At 43.3% G+C, this 17,548-nt stretch overlaps 1 protein-coding gene across 1 annotated transcript in view; it reads left to right on the top strand.

Moving 5' to 3' along the window:
* The window catches only part of LOC306702111 (GDNF family receptor alpha-4-like), a 69,198-nt gene extending 53,424 nt beyond the window's left edge, over positions 1-15,774 (top strand). The window contains exon 8 of the mRNA XM_079167623.1: positions 10,945-15,774. Coding sequence (XP_079023749.1) covers positions 10,945-11,157 — 213 coding nt within the window. The 3' untranslated portion in view covers positions 11,158-15,774. The remainder of the gene's footprint in view (positions 1-10,944) is intronic.
* The last annotated feature ends 1,774 nt before the right edge of the window (positions 15,775-17,548 follow it).

Raw genomic sequence — 17,548 nt, 5'->3', positions numbered from 1 at the left:
TTTCCTTCAGCCAGTAGGTGGCGCTATGAGTTTTTTTAATTTTTTCAAATCAGGTATGTTCAGGCTTCAAGTGGCATCATGCACAAGAAGTTTTGTGCAAATTGGATAATGTACCTTGGAGTTATAACAACTTCAATTTTGCATGGCGAACGATGCGTCGCCACGGCAACAGCGTTCAACGAAAACTCACAATACTTATGGCAAATCTTCATCAATGTCTTAAGGCCATCCTAGCACAATTTGAGACTAATCGGGTCACGTGGCTAGGAGGAATAAATGAAAGTCTAAAAAAAAACATTGCCTTCAGCCAGTAGGTGGCGCTATGAGTTATCGAAATTTTTTTAATTTGTGTGTGTTCATGCTTGAAGAGGCTTCATGCACAAGAAGTTTTGTGTGTATTGGTTAATGTACCTTAGAGTTATAACAACTTGATTTTTCATAAAAATGATGCAAAATGGCCGCCACGCCACGTCAAGGTTCTTCGACGAAAACTCTAGCTTTTAATAATTTTTAATCACAAAGGTCTTAAGAGCACCCTGAACAAATATGAAGTCGATCGCATAAATGCTCTAGGAGGAGTTCGTTAAAGTGCGAAGGCAGAAAAATGCAAAAAGTCCCAAAATCACAACTTTGCGGGTTTACTGTAGCGCCCCCTATTGGTTGAATGCAACAAAAGTCTCAGGGTATGTTACGGTATGCGATGTGCACATATGCTGAAAGTTTCGTGAATTTTCGACCAATGGTTGGGAAGTTATGTGAATTGATATTAAGCCACGCCCCTAAGAAGTTCATTGGTCCATATCTTTTCAACGCAAATAGATATCAAAAAGTTTTTGATAAATCTGAGTGATCTACATCCAGTAATGATCCACAGCAATTTTGGTAGCAATAGGAGCCAGCGTGTGGGAGGAGTTCGCAAAGATGTGTTTTACACTAAATTCAAGATGGCGGAAAATCTAAGTAGGCGGAGCTTAGAGGTCTGAGAGGCTTTTTTTTAGATCTAGCGGATTAGGACATGTGTGTTGATTTTCAAGTCAATCGGACAAACTGGCCGAGGGGCGTCGCCCGTCCGCTTTGTGGGGGGCGCTAGAGAGCCATTTTTTTACACACATTTATGGCACCTATATCAAACCCCAAGTTTCGCCAGACCTGGCAAGTATGCAAAATTTGGTGAGTTTTCATGCATGGCAAATACTCCAAATATGCAGCCAAAGTACAAAAATAAAAATCAGAATAAAAACGACCGAGAACCCCTACAATTTCAATAGGGCCTTCGCTGGCCCGACGTTGTCGGTGGCTCGGGCCCTAATAATACCCCTTAGAAACTCAATAGGGCCTTCGCTGGCCCGACGTTGTCGGTGGCTCGGGCCCTAATAATTCTTACAATTTCAATAGGGCCTTCGCTGGCCCGACGTTGTCGGTGGCTCGGGCCCTAATAATACCCCTTAGAAACTCAATAGGGCCTTCGCTGGCCCGACGTTGTCGGTGGCTCGGGCCCTAATTAAAACTGCGAGCAGTGATGAACGGGCCCTCGCCTCCCTTGCGCGTCGGGGCTCGCGGCGGACTCCGGCCTGCGCGTCGGAGAACGTCCGCGACCGCTGGACTGCGCGTCCGCGAGCGAGACGTCGTCGATCCCGCGTGGGTCCGCCCGATGCCGGAAACGATGCTTTGCAAATAGTACTATGCTATGGAAGAAATGACACCGAAATCAAAATGGCCGACTTCTGGTAGGTTTTAGAGCACGGTGCCAAGAGACTTATTTTTAAGTCTCTGCAGGATACGTGCGCCTACCGAGTTTCGTACGTGTAGCTCAAACGTAGCGCCGGGGCTGCTCTTTTGAAATATTGTAGGGGGCGCTACAGAGGCAATTTAAAACGGACAAGGCCAAAAATCATACCACATACTTCTTCCGATGCCTTTGACACATGTGCAAAGTGCCATGAATTTTTGAGCATCCTAACCTACTATGCTATGGAAAAATGACACCAAAATCAAAATGGCCGACTTCAGTAGGTTTTAGAGCATGGTGCCAAGAGACTTATTTTTAAGTCTCCACAGGATACATGTGCCCACCAAGTTTCGTACATGTAGCTCAAACGTAGCGCCGGGGCTGCTCTTTTGAAATATTGTAGGGGGCGCTACAGAGGCAATTTAAAACGGACAAGGCCAAAAATCATACCACATACTTCTTCCAATGCCTTTGACACATGTGCAAAGTTCCATGAATTTTTGAGCATTCTAACCTACTGAACCATATTTCCTTCAGCCAGTAGGTGGCGCTATGAGTTTTTTGAATTTTTTCAAATCAGGTATGTTCAGGCTTGAAGTGGCATCATGCACAAGAAGTTTTGTGCAAATTGGATAATGTACCTTGGAGTTATAACAACTTCAATTTTGCATGGCGAACGATGCGTCGCCACGGCAACAGCGTTCAACGAAAACGCACAATACTTATGGCGATTCTTCATCAATGTCTTAAAGCCATCCTAGCACAATTTGAGACTAATCGGGTCACGTGGCTAGGAGGAATAAATGAAAGTGTAAAAAAAAACATTGCCTTCAGCCAGTAGGTGGCGCTATGAGTTATTGAAATTTTTTTAATTTGTGTGTGTTCATGCTTGAAGAGGCTTCATGCACAAGAAGTTTTGTGTGTATTGGTTAATGTACCTTAGAGTTATAACAACTTGATTTTTCATAAAAATGATGCAAAATGGCCGCCACGCCACGTCAAGGTTCTTCGACGAAAGCGCTAGCTTTTAATAATTTTTAATCACAAAGGTCTTAAGAGCACCCTGAACAAATATGAAGTCGATCGCATAAATGCTCTAGGAGGAGTTCGTTGAAGTACGAAGGCTGCAAAATGCGAAAAGTGCCAAAAAACACAACTTTGCGGGTTTACTGTAGCACCCCCTATTGGTTGAATGCAACAAAAATCTCAGGGTATGTTACGGTATGCGATGTACACATATGCTGAAAATGTCGTGAATTTTCGACAATGGGTTGAGAAGTTATGTGAATTGATATTAAGCCACAACCCTAAGAAGTTCATTGGTCCATATCTTTTCAATGCAAATAGATATCAAAAAGCTTTTGATAAATCTCAGTGATCTACATCCAATAATGATCCACAGAAAATTTGGTAGCAATCGGAGCCAGCGTGTGGGAGGAGTTTGCAAAGATGTGTTTTACACTAAATTCAAGATGGCGGAAAATTTATCCAGGCGCAGTTTCGGGGTCTGAGAGGCTTTTTTTTAGATCTAGCGGATTCGGACATGTGTGTCGAATTTCAAGTCAATCGGACAAACTGGCCGAGGGGCGTGGCCGGCCCGCCTTGTAGGGGGCGCTAGAGAGCCATTTTTTTACACGCAAGTATGCAACCTTGCGCAGCAGAGTTTCTCCACCACACCTGAGAGGTGTCCAAATTTGGTGAGTTTTCATGCATGGCAAGTTCCCCAACTAGCTCATTCCCTACAAAAATTAAAACTGCGAGCAGTGATGAACGGGCCCTCGCCTCCCTTGCGCGTCGGGGCCGGCGGCGGACTCCGGCCTGTGCGTCGGAGAACGTCCGCGACCGCGGGACGGCGCGTCCGCGAGCGAGACGTCGTCGATCCCGCGTGGGACCGCCCGATGCTGGAAACGATGCTTTGCAAATAGTACTATGCTGAGGAAAAATGACACCGAAATCAAAATGGCCGACTTCTGGTAGGTTTTAGAGCACGGTGCCAAGAGACTTATTTTTAAGTCTCCGCAGGATACGTGCGCCTACCCAGTTTCGTACGTGTAGCTCAAACGTAGCGCCGGGGCTGCTCTTTTGAAATATTGTAGGGGGCGCTACAGAGGCAATTTAAAACGAACAAGCCTAAAAATTATATCACATATTTCTTCCAATGCCTTTGACACATGTGCAAAGTGCCATGAATTTTTGAGCATCCTAACCTACTATGCTATAGAAAAATGACACCAAAATCAAAATGGCCGACTTTGGTAGGTTTTAGAGCATGGTGCCAAGAGACTTATTTTTAAGTCTCCACAGGATACGCGCGCCTACCGAGTTTCGTACGTGTAGCTCAAACGTAGCGCCGGGGCTGGTCTTTTGAAATATTGTAGGGGGCGCTACAGAGGCAATTTAAAACGGACAAGGCCAAAACTCATACCACATACTTCTTCCGATGCCTTTGACACATGTGCAAAGTTCCATGAATTTCTGAGCATCCTAACCTACTGAACCATATTTCCTTCAGCCAGTAGGTGGCGCTATGAGTTTTTTGAATTTTTTCAAATCAGGTATGTTCAGGCTTGAAGTGGCATCATGCACAAGAAGTTTTGTGCAAATTGGATAATGTACCTTGGAGTTATAACCACTTCAATTTTGCACGGCGAACGATGCGTCGCCACGGCAACAGCGTTCAACGAAAACACACAATACTTATGATGGCTCTTCATCAATGTCCTAAGACTATCCTTACTGATTTTGAGACTAATCGGGTCACCTGGCTAGGAGGAATAAAGAAAAGTATAAAATATGACATTTCCTTCAGCCAGTAGGTGGCGCTATGAGTTATTTCATTTTTTTCAATTTAAGTATGTTCAGGCTTGAAGTGGCCTCATGCACAAGAAGTTTTGTGTGGATTGGATTATGTACCTTGGAGTTATAACAACTTGATTTTTCAGAAAAATGATGCAAAATGGCCGCCACGCCACGTCAAGGTTCTTCGACGAAAGCGCTAGCTTTTAATAATTTTTAATCACAAAGGTCTTAAGAGCACCCTGAACAAATATGAAGTCGATCGCATAAATGCTCTAGGAGGAGTTCGTTAAAATACGAAGGCTGCAAAATGCGAAAAGTGCCAAAAAACACAACTTTGCGGGTTTACTGTAGCGCCCCCTATTGGTTGAATGCAACACAAATCACAGGGTATGTAACGGTATGCGATGTGCACATATGCTGAAAGTTTCGTGAATTTTCGACACTGGGTTGAGAAGTTATGTGTATTGATATTAAGCCACGCCCCTAAGAAGTTCATTGGTCCATATCTTTTCAACGCAAAGAGATATCAAAAAGCTTTTGATAAATCTGAGTGATCTACATCCACTAATGATCCACAGCAATTTTGGTAGCAATAGGAGCCAGCGTGTAGGAGGAGTTTGCAAAGATGTGTTTTACACTAAATTCAAGATGGCGGAAAATCTAAGTAGGCGGAGCTTAGGGGTCTGAGAGGCTTTTTTTTAGATCTAGTGGTTTCGGACATGTGTGTTGAATTTCAAGTCAATCGGACAAACTGGCCGAGGGGCGTCGCCGGCGCGACTTGTAGGGGGCGCTAGAGAGCCATTTTTTTAAATGCATATTTGCAACCTATATAATATGAAAATTTTCACCAGACCTGACAAGTCTGCAAAATTTGGTGAGTTTTTGGGTATGGGCAATACTCCAAATATGCGCTCATTGACGACAAATAAAAATCAGAATAGGAATAATAAGAACCCCTACAATTTCAATAGGGCCTTCGCCGGCCCGACGTTGTCGGCGGCTCGGGCCCTAATAAATGTATTGAGTAGTTCAAAAGATGGGACCGTTGAAAAAGTGTGTTCCTTTTGACGATTTCTCGGATTTTCAGTAGGACGTAAACTTTTTAAGAACTGGTCAAAGTAGCCTTCAGTGACAAAAGCCTCCTCAGAAGTAAGATCATGGAATGGGCTTTACAGCGGAGGGAACTCAGACTGAAGGAGTGAAGGGGGGAGGAGGGGGGATAAATTAACACGCCTGGCAGCCTGAAAACCTCTGCAGGTTGTTGTTGTTGTTGTTTTACACATTAATAGCATTTTTATTATAATTTTATTTTTATTTTATCGGCCCTGCGATAGTCTGGCGACCTGTCCAGGATGTACCCTGAACAGGATAAGCGGTGAAAGATAATGTTGGATGGAATAGCATTTTTCAGATTGAACCAGTTTAAGTGTGAAAATGTTTCAATCTGAAAGTGATCCTTCAGTTCATATACATGTTCTCCTGTTTGGTGCTGAGCAGTGTGGGGGGTGAGGGTGGGTTCAGGGTCACACCTCAACCACAACCAAGCAAATGTTCAAGCCATCCCGACAGCATCCTCTCCAGACAGTCTGTGGCACGCGGACGAGTCTTGGCCCAGACGTGTTTTGATTCCGGTCCCGTTGGATCGGGTCTGAGTCTGCCAGCTCAGTAATGTGCAGACAGGCTGAAATATGCTGCAAACACATATGTGTTTGAGAGCTTCCGCGGCAGCTCCTGGCTGCCCTCGTCCTAACGCTGACCGTTAAACGCGGCCCAATCCAATCGTGGGCACTGGCTACTGTAACCTTGGCTGGACCACAATCTGCTGTGGCTCCCCGGCTCCCAGCATGCCTCGCTGCCAGAGATAATCTGGGCCGCCAGACAAGAGGGGATTCCAACTCTCTCTCTCTTCCTCAGTTGCCCTCCTCCGTTCTCTCTCTCTCCCTCTCTGTGTCCATCTGTGTCTCTCTCCCAGTGAGCGGATTAGAAGCTGGTTGGAAGCAGTGCATCAGTCAGGCTTCATTAGTATGAATTTATTCATGCCCATATGTATCCCCCATTTTTCTCTTCAAATCCCCCACTTCCCTTTTTCTCTTCACTCCATAGTTCCTCCAATCCTACCTTCTCTTCTCCTCATTTATTATTTTCTGTCTGATCCCCCCCATCTATACCTGCTGCACATCTCCTCAGCCGTCCATCACTCAGTGGCTCGGCTCGTCTCTCCGAGGAGCTTTGGCTTGTTTCTCTGGAGTGATTCTTTCCAGAATTTGAAAGGTTTCACTTCAAAAAGCAGAGTATCCGCTCAGGCAGCGAAGAAAAAAAAAACAAGTCATATTTGGACACACAGATGACTGCTCTTAGTTTTACATGTTTCCATTTCCACAAGGAAGGCAATCAGATGTGTAGTGAGGTGGGATTCTAATGGGATTCTGAATGCCAGCAGCCCGTTCATTTTCCTATTTGTAGAGATATTCATTTTGCTGACAGTGGGCTATCCAGCCAATAAGAGAACATATGAAAATGACGTTATTTTGAGTTTTAAAAAGTAATAGCCTTTTTCTGTTTATGTTACATTATTTGAGATCTAATCCCAGTTCAAGACAGACCGATGAAGATCTGGTCTGTCCGAAAAAAAAAAGATATACAGTATAGATTATTTTTTTACAGTTATATATTACGAATCCTCATCATTGTTTATGGCCAGGCTCAGTTAAACCCATTGTTACACATGAACACATTGATAAAGAGCATGAATGCCATAGAACTTTCTTTTATCACATTTTTCAGTGTAAAATATTGCCAAATTGCTTATATTTTGCTAATGTTATACTCTCAGCTAGCACCTGCTAATTGGTAATGCGCATGTCTCTCAACAGAGATGAGAAAGAAGCGAGATGGCTCACTCCTTAGTTTACTTAGATCATGGATTTCGGACACAGCGACACAGTTTTTCTCTGGAGCTGATGATGGGAGGAGCTAACGAGTTCTGCCTTCTCTGTTGAGAGTTGCACGTGTGCAGTACCAATTGGGCAGGACGAATGGATGGGGTAGAAAGTGACAGGTGTTGTTGTTGTTGTTCCTTTGTAGCAACACATTCTCACAGCAATGCGTCAAATAACGCAGCTTGTTCAGTGGCATTAAGCCTCTATGATTCCATACCTACCACTCCAGCGTTGCCTCAGTGACATTGTGTCAAAATACGCCCGCTATGTTCACAGCGTCCTTTCAAAATATACTTCTGTCTTTGAAGGAGGTTAATAAGGCAACACAACAACTTTGTAATGTTTCGGAAAAGAGTGTGGTTAGTGATAATTTCACTTTGTACGTGACTACCACACGTGAGTCAGGTGACTAAACAACTGACATGACAAAAAGATCAAGGTGCAGTATTTTAGTTTTCCACGGGAAACGAGCAGCAGGACATTCAGCAGGACTCTTCTTCAAGAGACTTAAAGTCAAGGTTGACTTATTTAAAGTTATGTGAGCACGTGAAGAAAGTACTTTACAAATGTACTCACTTTAACCCAAACCAAAATCTTTTACTAAACCTAATCAAGGAATTGCCTAAACCTTTAAGTGGCATCAAGAGGTTCTGACCAAGAGTCCACATGTGACGAGTAGAGAACGGGTTAGATATCCAAATATCGGTTGAGGGAAGCTATGGGATAGTAGAGCGAGTTGTCCTCCAATCGGCAGATCGGTGGTTCGATCCTAGTCCAATGTCCATGTGTCCTTGGGCGAGACACTTAACCCCAAGTTGCTCCCAAAAGATGTGCCATTTGGATGAATGTGTGTGAATGCGATAGTCCTGATGCCCCTGCCATCAGTGTGTGAATGGGTGAATGATGAGATGTTGTATAAACCTCTTGGGTGGTCGGAATACTAAAAAGGCACAATACAAATACAAGTCCATTTATCATTTACCAATACCAGGTTCCAATGGAGTCTACTACAAAATACAGTAACAGCTATATTCTTATTACAGGAAAAGACAGCATTAAAAAATACTGTGTACATGTTTCCTGGACATGTGCTGGTCCTGAAAAGTACCCAAGCCTGTCTTCTAGTTTCCAATTATCTTCAAAGACATATTAATAATGTTCTTCAGGCTTTTTTCTGTCCCCCCACAAGTGTGTTATAATAGCAGCAGATCAAAGAAAAGGTCAGAAGACTCTCAAGTACAAGAGGGAGACTAAGAATAGGCTGGAGAAAAGTTTGTTGCAGAGAAAGAAGGTGCTCTTACTGCTGGTCCAGCGTTCATTTGAAATGGTTGTCAAATGCACAATACATATTAGATATGTATTTATTTTACTGGTAATGAACAAAATTAATTTCACATCACTTTAAAAAAGTGAGAAAAACCTAACAATCATCTGTTTCTGCGCCCCGGAGGGGAACAAGACAACTGCCTTGTTTACTTCTGCGACTGTCAGACCAGATGATGAAAAGTTAAAAATGAGTCGCAATAAAACAAGCAGGTATCAGATGCAGCATTTCAATGAAATGATGAAGTGCTGTATTATTATCGTTGGAAAAACAACCTGCACACAATAACTTAGCACAGGGCCTGGGGCTCCTCCAGATGTCAGTGCATATCATTGAGGCCAAACAGCTGGGCGTCCTCAACAGTCAGCACCCATAACACTGCAGTGAATCACACTTATCAACAGCTCCAAAGTTAGAAATAAAGACGTGTCTCGATCAAAGTGCCCGCACATGGACACGCATGATATATTCTACGTTGTGTTTGATAGCGAAAAACACATGGATGTAATGACAAAACATTAAGAGTAATGTCAACCTTGATTTTTACACCACGATATAAGAAACATGGCATCAGATCTTTATTGGCAGATCTTTGTTCGAGCAGGTTTTGAACAAGAATCTGTATTGTGTGTGTCTGTTTGCTTCTGAGAGCCAAATGTCTGACAAGAATGTTAATGTTATCGATGTCATTTGGGTTGCAACTATTGAAAACATCAATTCAATAATGTTCAAAAATATAAAATTCTGCATTTTGTAAATTTGTTCTTTCTAATATCTGCACATGGCAGCACAACAAAACAACAAAATCCTCCAAATGAAATGACCTGTTTGTAACAGTCCTTTAGAAAGATACTTTGAAGCGTTTCTATCAGCAGAATGACGTCGTCTGTCTGAGTCTTCAAAATCATTGCTAAAAATGAATCTGTTTAATGATGTGGCAACGCTATGGTTAAGGTTTGGTTAGCAATATCAACTTGGTTTGGTTTGGGTTTGGGGGAAATATCTTAGTTTGGTGACCCACAAATTTGAACACCTGGGAATCCCCGAAAAATCCAAAATCAAGCTGATCATTTTGTAATTATCTGTATTAAAAAGTTATTTGAATTTTTACACATGTGAAGCAGCAACAAACAATATGTGCCTGTTCACTGTCAGTCAAATTTAGTTCTGCAAACGATACAGTAAATATCACATCATACACATCAACAGGTCCACATGCACATTTTGATTGTTCATGTATGTGTTTGTTTACGGGGATAGCTCCCAGTTCTCGGCTCTTTGGGGAGCTCTCTCATGGAGCACAGCCTTTTACACCAAATCTGCTATAAATGGTACATTTCTTGATGCCGGTGTCTATGACTGAACGTCCTGCATTCACATGTAAACCATGTGGAAGCGTCCAATATGAACATTATTCCAATATGAACACAATGCCGAGGTCTATGGGCTGGGCTGTATAGAAATATCAGTCCTTTTTTTTATTGAAGCTGTCTTTTGTAATACAATTTACGTGACTATTACAAATGACATTTGACATGCAAAAATAAAAAAAGATTTATATGTAAAGACTTGCACTTATTTCATCACAATAATTTATTTAATTTAAATTAAAAAATGTACTTCAAAATGGCTTCACATCATGCATCACTCGCTTTTTTAGTATTAGTATTAAGTTTGTAGGATGAATTTTCTGTTCTTGTTCAATACAGTGTCTCAGAAAGATGGTTTATGTCTGACATCAACTGTATTTTACTATATACTATATTTTCCTTTCTATTCTTAAAGGAAATTAAAGTCAATTCCAAATTGAAATGATGTATTACAAGTTCCGTTTGATCAACTTCAGTCTTAAAACACAATTTCAAATAATAAAATACAAATTAGGAATTACCAATTTCAAATGTACTTCTTTTTTATACGTATTCAAGTTCAAATTAAAAACTTGACAAATGATGTTATATGAATTATGAATCACCAAATCATATCCAAGTGCCTTGCTCAAACTTCATCTTCACCATTTGAGAGTGTAGGAGAACCATTTCTTCAGTCGTCAGATGCATGTAGCTGCTGCTTTTTTTTAAATAAGCATTGGGAAATGTGAAAACATCTTAATTGAGAAACAATTTCTACTGTCTCCATCTACTCGCTGTTAGGTGGTGGAGAGTGAGGAAGAGGAGGAACAGACACAGACAGAGGTGATCGATGAAGGTGGCCAGTTTGATGTCATCCCGCTGTACTCGGAGAGGGCCACCGTCTCCAACCTGGACTCCCCCGGGACAGGTGGGGGCGCATCCCTCACCGCCGGCCCTCCTAAAGCCATCCTACTGCTCCTTCTGCTTCTATCTGCCTCCCTCAGCTGGGGGTAGAACAAGATACAGAGAAGACACACACACACACACACACACACACACACATACACGCACACCCTCACATATGATGGACCTGCCAACAATCCTGGACTGATTGCTGTAAAATTATCGGAAACATAGTGGAGAAATGGACTTCACATTTTGTCAGTAGCATCCTCTTGATTCCTCACTTTTGTCCTTGCTTCGTTCTTTTCCTCCTTTGAAAATGGCACTTTGTTTAACGTGGTCTTACTGCAGCTGCTGCAGTGGTGTATTAATATCCCGGGAGCACAAAAGGTATAGTCGTGTTAGGTGTTCACATGCTGCCATCAGCCAATGAGCAGGATGTAGCTCTTCCTGTCAAAGGTCCAGAAAAAACCTGTTAATTAGAGTGGCTTGCTGGGTTGTTAGCACACAAATATTAGGCAAGATGTGTGAGCAGAATAAATATATCGGCTCGTCATATCGTACAGATAATAACGGCAAGCAGCTGAGTAGAAACGACTGCTTAGCTTGCACAGTTACTGTTTAACTTGTTAGCAAGAGGCTACAAATGTACCATGATGAAAGTAGCAAGCTAGCTAGGCTCCATTTCCATTCATCAGGTGTGCCTTTAGCAGAGGAGCTAACCATCGTTGAACGCTTTCCTATTCATCCCATTCCCCATAGCACACAATGCACTTATCACATTACCGTAGTATACTTTACAATGCTAACAAATTGGCGTAATAATAAGCATATCATGCTAGGCTGCAAGGGTGTTGCAAAACAAATATTAGCATTTTAGCACTCAAACACATCTACTACGATGTTGCATTCTGTTTGCAACATTATGGTAACTTTCTATGTTGTTCATCACTTGATCTCGGCTTATTTTTTCGGAGCGGCTCTGTTAAAATGAAAATGAATGTATCAACTACTTGCAACATAATTAAATTGCTGGCGATGCAGAAACATACTCCAAACTCTTCCTTTTGGCTTTCTTGAAATGTGACAATAAGGAAATCTAAAAAGGTTGGTACGTGTTATGTTGGCAAAGTGCAAACAAAGGTTTTAGCATGCTAAAGAGCTTAGCTGGTTAAATTGTTAAGGATACACTGTATAGACGAACAAAAATATATAGCTCCTCCAAAATCCAGCAATCCACTTTTTTATCGGAAACACAGTCAAATTAATGAACACCCAACAACCAAAAGTCTGCTAACTAGCTATCATTGGCAGCTACGCAAAAATTGCTGCATCCACACTCCAAACTCCTTAATTCGTCAAATCAGACGATGGGCCAAACGGGCCAAACAAAGGATCTGAGTATGAGCGCAGCAAAGTGGCTGCTTGGATGTGAACACCTCACACAAATGCCAGTCGGCTGCAGTCGGACCTTGTTGTTGTTATTTATTATTATTTTGTAACTATTTGATGGATGATGATTTGTCCCACTGGTTGCGATTTACCTGTCCAAGGGTCACCCTAACAGTGACTGAAGGGGGGAAGGGGGCCCTGATATATGATGCATCAGTCTAACTTTATCATGGTGATGGATGGAGGGATCCTCCTCCCCCCTTGCTGCCGCCCCTCACAGCGAATGACAAATGACACACTTGTCTCTCACTGTTTAATGAACATCAAGTGCCAAGTGTGTGACGTGCGTGTTTTTGCGTGCAGGGATCAGGCAGAGAGATCGCAAAGAACATTGGGTGAAGCTTTTTGTCATAATTTGAGTCTTGCACTTTGTCGTTCCCACCCACGTCAGCATAGCCACTCAAATAGACTAACACACATACACATGCGGCCCGCCATGTATTGAGCCAATGCGGCTCTTTCTTGCTTTATTGCTCTATCTCCATCCCTATTTCCTCTACCCGGTGACTCAGGACCGGGACCCGGGCTGCCACGGGCACCGATATGAATAAAGCCGTCATAATAAAAACAATACACCAGAAACAATATGAGCTCTAAAACGGCAGAACAAATCAAATAGCTCCCCAGCAGGCAACAAAACCACTCGCTATACTTCTGACACCGACAAAGCATCAGAATGAAGAGAGTTAGAAGAGTAGGGGAGAGAGAGATTTATGGAGGAGAAATTTGGGAAAAAAAATAAGGCCAAGTCCCTGTGTGGTCTTTGTGCGTTTGATGTTTTACTTGCTTTTAGTTGGGAGGCTGGTAATCAGTCCCTGACAACATCTCTTTATCATCTGACAGGCTCCTGGAGGGAGGAGAGAGAGTGTGTGTGTGTGTGTGTGTGTGTGTGTGTGTGTGTGTGTGTGTGTGTGTGTGTGTGTGTGTGTGTGTGTATCAGGCAATGATAGAAATAGTGTGCTATAGCGAGAACTGAAAAGACCCCGGAGCACAAACATAGCAGAGAGAATCGCCGGCTCTTGATTTTCTATGTCTTATAAATCTTTTGCTGACACTATTTTTTTTCCCCCCCTTTCCTATTTCTTGGAACGTGTAAAATCAAATTCCATCTACAGGGGCGCCAGCGAAGGTGGAGAGCAAGGAGACAGAAAAGGGGAAAAAGATGAGAGGAAAGGGGATTGGAAAGAAAGCAAGAGAAAGAAGAAAGTGAGGAGGAGAACAGAGGGGAAACAAGAGAAGGAAAAGGAAGGAGATGATAGGAGACAAAAGGAGGAAACAAATAGGATGGAGAGGAAGTAAAAAAGAGAGGAAGCATTAAGGACAAAATGAATGACACAAAGTGGAAGTGGGGAATGAAAGGAGGTGAAGGGAAAGGATGAAAGACGGAAAAAAGAAAAGCAGCGAGAAGGAGAAGTAAAAGGACATGAAGGACAAAAATAAAAGAGAGGAAGAGGTTTGTGCTTTTGTGGAGCCATTGAGGAAATAAACTGCAGAGGGAATGAAAGGATGAGGGGAGAGATAGAGAGAGGGGTGACGGGTCTGCAGTGTACTTTGACCTCTCTTTCTCTTTGTGTGCAACTGCTGAGAAACACACGCACGCACACACACACACACACACACACAATCTCCAAGGCCTCTCTGTCTGAACACACCCCTCAGACAAAGCGCCTGTCCATCAAGTGAAACAGCGATAAGAAACGGAGAAAAGCTCCGTCGGCTCACCTGAGATACTTCTTTAAACATTCAGCAGGCTGAAGAGTAAATACTCCGACAGCAATCAGCCACTTGAATCCAGCAGATGACACTGATTACAATGACACATTCGTTCATAGTAATGGCTGCAAATGTTTACATTAAATCTTTTCATTCGGCTTCATCAGAGAGCTCATGAAACACACTGTGCACCTTAAACATAAAGTCATTTAGCGTCAACTTAGACATTGAAGAAATATTAAGAGGATGAAGTGGAATTCTATATTTTTCTGACGGCCATGTGTAAAACCCAAAACCAACACTGAAGGCCTTTCTCCTCTCCCAGTTTGTACATCCTTGATTCCTTTCCTCAGGAAGGGACACCAGGGGGAGAGGAGTCAAGGCGTTTAACAAATGAGACATCCGTTCCTTTGAGCAGTCGTGTTACGGCGTTCGTGACAACTATTTTGTGTTTATTGAATTCACAATGTGACATAATGTGACAAGAATGTTGTGGTACATTTGTATTCAACACACACACGCACATAGTGCTGAATTCAAGAGAATGTTGTTATTGATATAATAGTTTGCCGTTAGCAGCTGTTTGCACTTGTAAACATAAAGTCACGATTAAAGCAGTTGAAGTGGATGAAGCCCATGTTCCTGGTAAAAATATAAGTAATGTCAAAGTGAAACGTCATCAAGGACTGCGGTTGGAACAGCACCTGTCACACAGGAAGCGATTAGCTCCGTGCTCGCCAATGGGTTCAGCGCACACAGCGGCATGCTGCCAGTTGAAACTGGGTTAAGAGCACGTTGGTGCCGTCGTCCTGTTCTGTGAGCTACTCAAACTGTAAAGGGAAGAAGGTTTGAACGCCTTCTCACTTGACTTCTCCATTGTTTCCTTCTCCATCCTCCCTTTCGAACCTGTTGTAGAATTTGACACCAGTTCCAGGAAAAGCTGCTGATTCGGGTTTCGAACCGTTTTATTGTCGGTCGGAATGCTCCGAATGGTTCAATAGGTGTGCGAACTGGAACAGAACCCGTTCCATGTTGGTGGGAAAGAAGTAACGCTGTAATTTATAGAAAGGACTTTGCCAGTTCAACATTGTCCCACAGCAGATTTCCCTTTTCTTTCTCAGTCCCACCAGGATTGATTATTATGACTATTTATGGTGGTCTAAAATACCCAAATTTGAAATTTGTGTAAGAATAGCTTTCTTTTTTTCAATTACCTGCTGTATTGTTAGAAATTTGAAATCTTAGAGAGAAAAATGAAATGAATCTTATAATAAGGTCACTAATTTCTATAAACAGATATCTGCATATCAATGCAGATATCTGATGGAAAGGGGACAAGAATTTGTTTTTGGAAATGGTTTTGATTTGTCGTCCGTTAGTAGTGCGAGTAGTATTGACCAATCATGTTCGAGTTTACTGTGGTTGCTGCAAATAAAACAGTCCGTGTGGAGAACAAAAGAGGCGGAACGCATTGAGGGAAGTGCAATCTCAGAACCCATCGCCTATCATCTGTCTGCGATTAAGCTTTTTATTAATTTCAATAAACAGATATCTGCATATGAATGAATCGTTCTCTCAATTCAAACTCCATGGAAAGCTCCATCAGAAAAGGCTTGCTGAGATTTCCACTGGTGCAGCTTGTTGGAGGTCGCACACAGCCGGAGAGTGAGCTCAGTCTGAGGATTCTCTTTGATGTTGGATCACACCAGTGAGTCTAAACAGGGTTATTACAACCGGGAAAGAGCAGTGATCTGGGCTTAGGACGAGCCACAAATGACGCTTTGATGCTAGAGAGTGCTTGAAACAAGTCGGCTTGCATTGGCTGATTGAACCACTTCTGAGGTGGATTCCAGTCCAACAGTCTGAAGACACTGGAACGCATCTACAGAGCTCTCTGTCCGTAACAGCGAGGGAGATACTCTTAAATAGCTCAAAAGGTGATGAGCAGTTTCCTCTGACCTCAGAATCACTCCCTCCATCCATCCTCCCCTGCATTACACAGAAGTAGATAGCAGGTCCCCCCCTCCCCACAATAGTGGGGGTTAATTGAGATCAGCATAGGAGGGCGGGTGTGTGATTGGCGTGGCCAGGGCGGCAGACTTTTACCCAGGAGCCATTGTTCATTTTAATTGTTGTCTCTGCTGTTTGTTGTCAGGCCGACACCCGGTGGCAGGACAACAAGAGGGATGGACGGAGGGAGGAAGAGAGACAGCGGAGGGGGGGAGAGAGAGGAGGAAGTGGACACCGGTGATTTACATTAATATGTACTGAAATAAACAAGCAGGGAAGCCATGCGTTAAATCAACTCAGAGAGAGAGAGAGAGAAAGAAATAAAGCCTCCAGGGTGACAGGGGAATAGAGGAGGATGTGTGTGTGCGCGCGTGCTCGGAAAGAAGCGTTCGTTTTATTGTACTATTAGCGCGATGTAGATTTACGCACACGAAAAGTGCACGCACACGCACTCTCTCACACACACACACACACACACCATGTCAGATTTGAGTGTCTAGTGTGTCTGCTTTCTCTCTCTCCAGTATTTTAGTATTCTAATCCATCAGTGGCCTGACATGGGGATGCTGTCTCTCTCCTTTCTCTCTCTCTCTCTCCGTCGACATCTCTCTCTATGCTGCTGCGCGTACACGGCATCCAAACGGGAGATAAAGGCAGAGCAAAGGGGGGGGGGGGGCTTTATCCAGAGAGAGATAGAGCGTGCGAAATAAAGGAGAGATACAGAAGAAGTTGAGGAGATGGAAAGGGGTTGGAGGGTAAAATTGAGGAAGGAGCAGAAGAAGAAAATTAAGAGGAAGGGTGGGGGGGGTGAGTGGGAAAAGCAGGGAAGGAGAGGGAAATGAAGGCAGAGGAGAGGAGGATGAGGGGTTGGTGGCACAGGGCGAAGGAGCAAGAGAGAGAGAGAGAGGCATGAGTGTGTGTGTGTGTGTGTGTGTGTGTGTGTTGCAGTGTGTGTGTGTGTTGCAGTGTGTCGTGGCTGAAGCCTGAACCTCCCTGCTCCATTTTACACTCTGTAGGTCCTGACGCATCGGCACACACACACACACGCACGCACACACACACACACACGTTCACCGCCATTTCTCAGTCATGCAAGCAGAGATGCACAAACACAGTCACAGTCGCTAAATATGAAATTCCTACAGCTCTTGCCCTCGACTCTCTCTGCCTTCTGGATCCCTGCTCTCAGTCTGTGGGTTCAAGAGATGTTAAAGATAAAAGGCCCCTCTGAAACGTATATGTAAATCCTTTCTTGGGGGGGGGGGGCTCTGGTGATGTTGCACGGAGCATTTACCTCGATGCTTGATGATCTGTCAGAGACGCGCAG

The sequence above is a fragment of the Pholis gunnellus genome (assembly GCF_910591455.1).
Source record: "Pholis gunnellus genome assembly, chromosome: 10".
Classification (NCBI taxonomy): Eukaryota; Metazoa; Chordata; class Actinopteri; order Perciformes; family Pholidae; genus Pholis; species Pholis gunnellus.
This window is presented reverse-complemented; position numbering and strand designations above follow the sequence as displayed.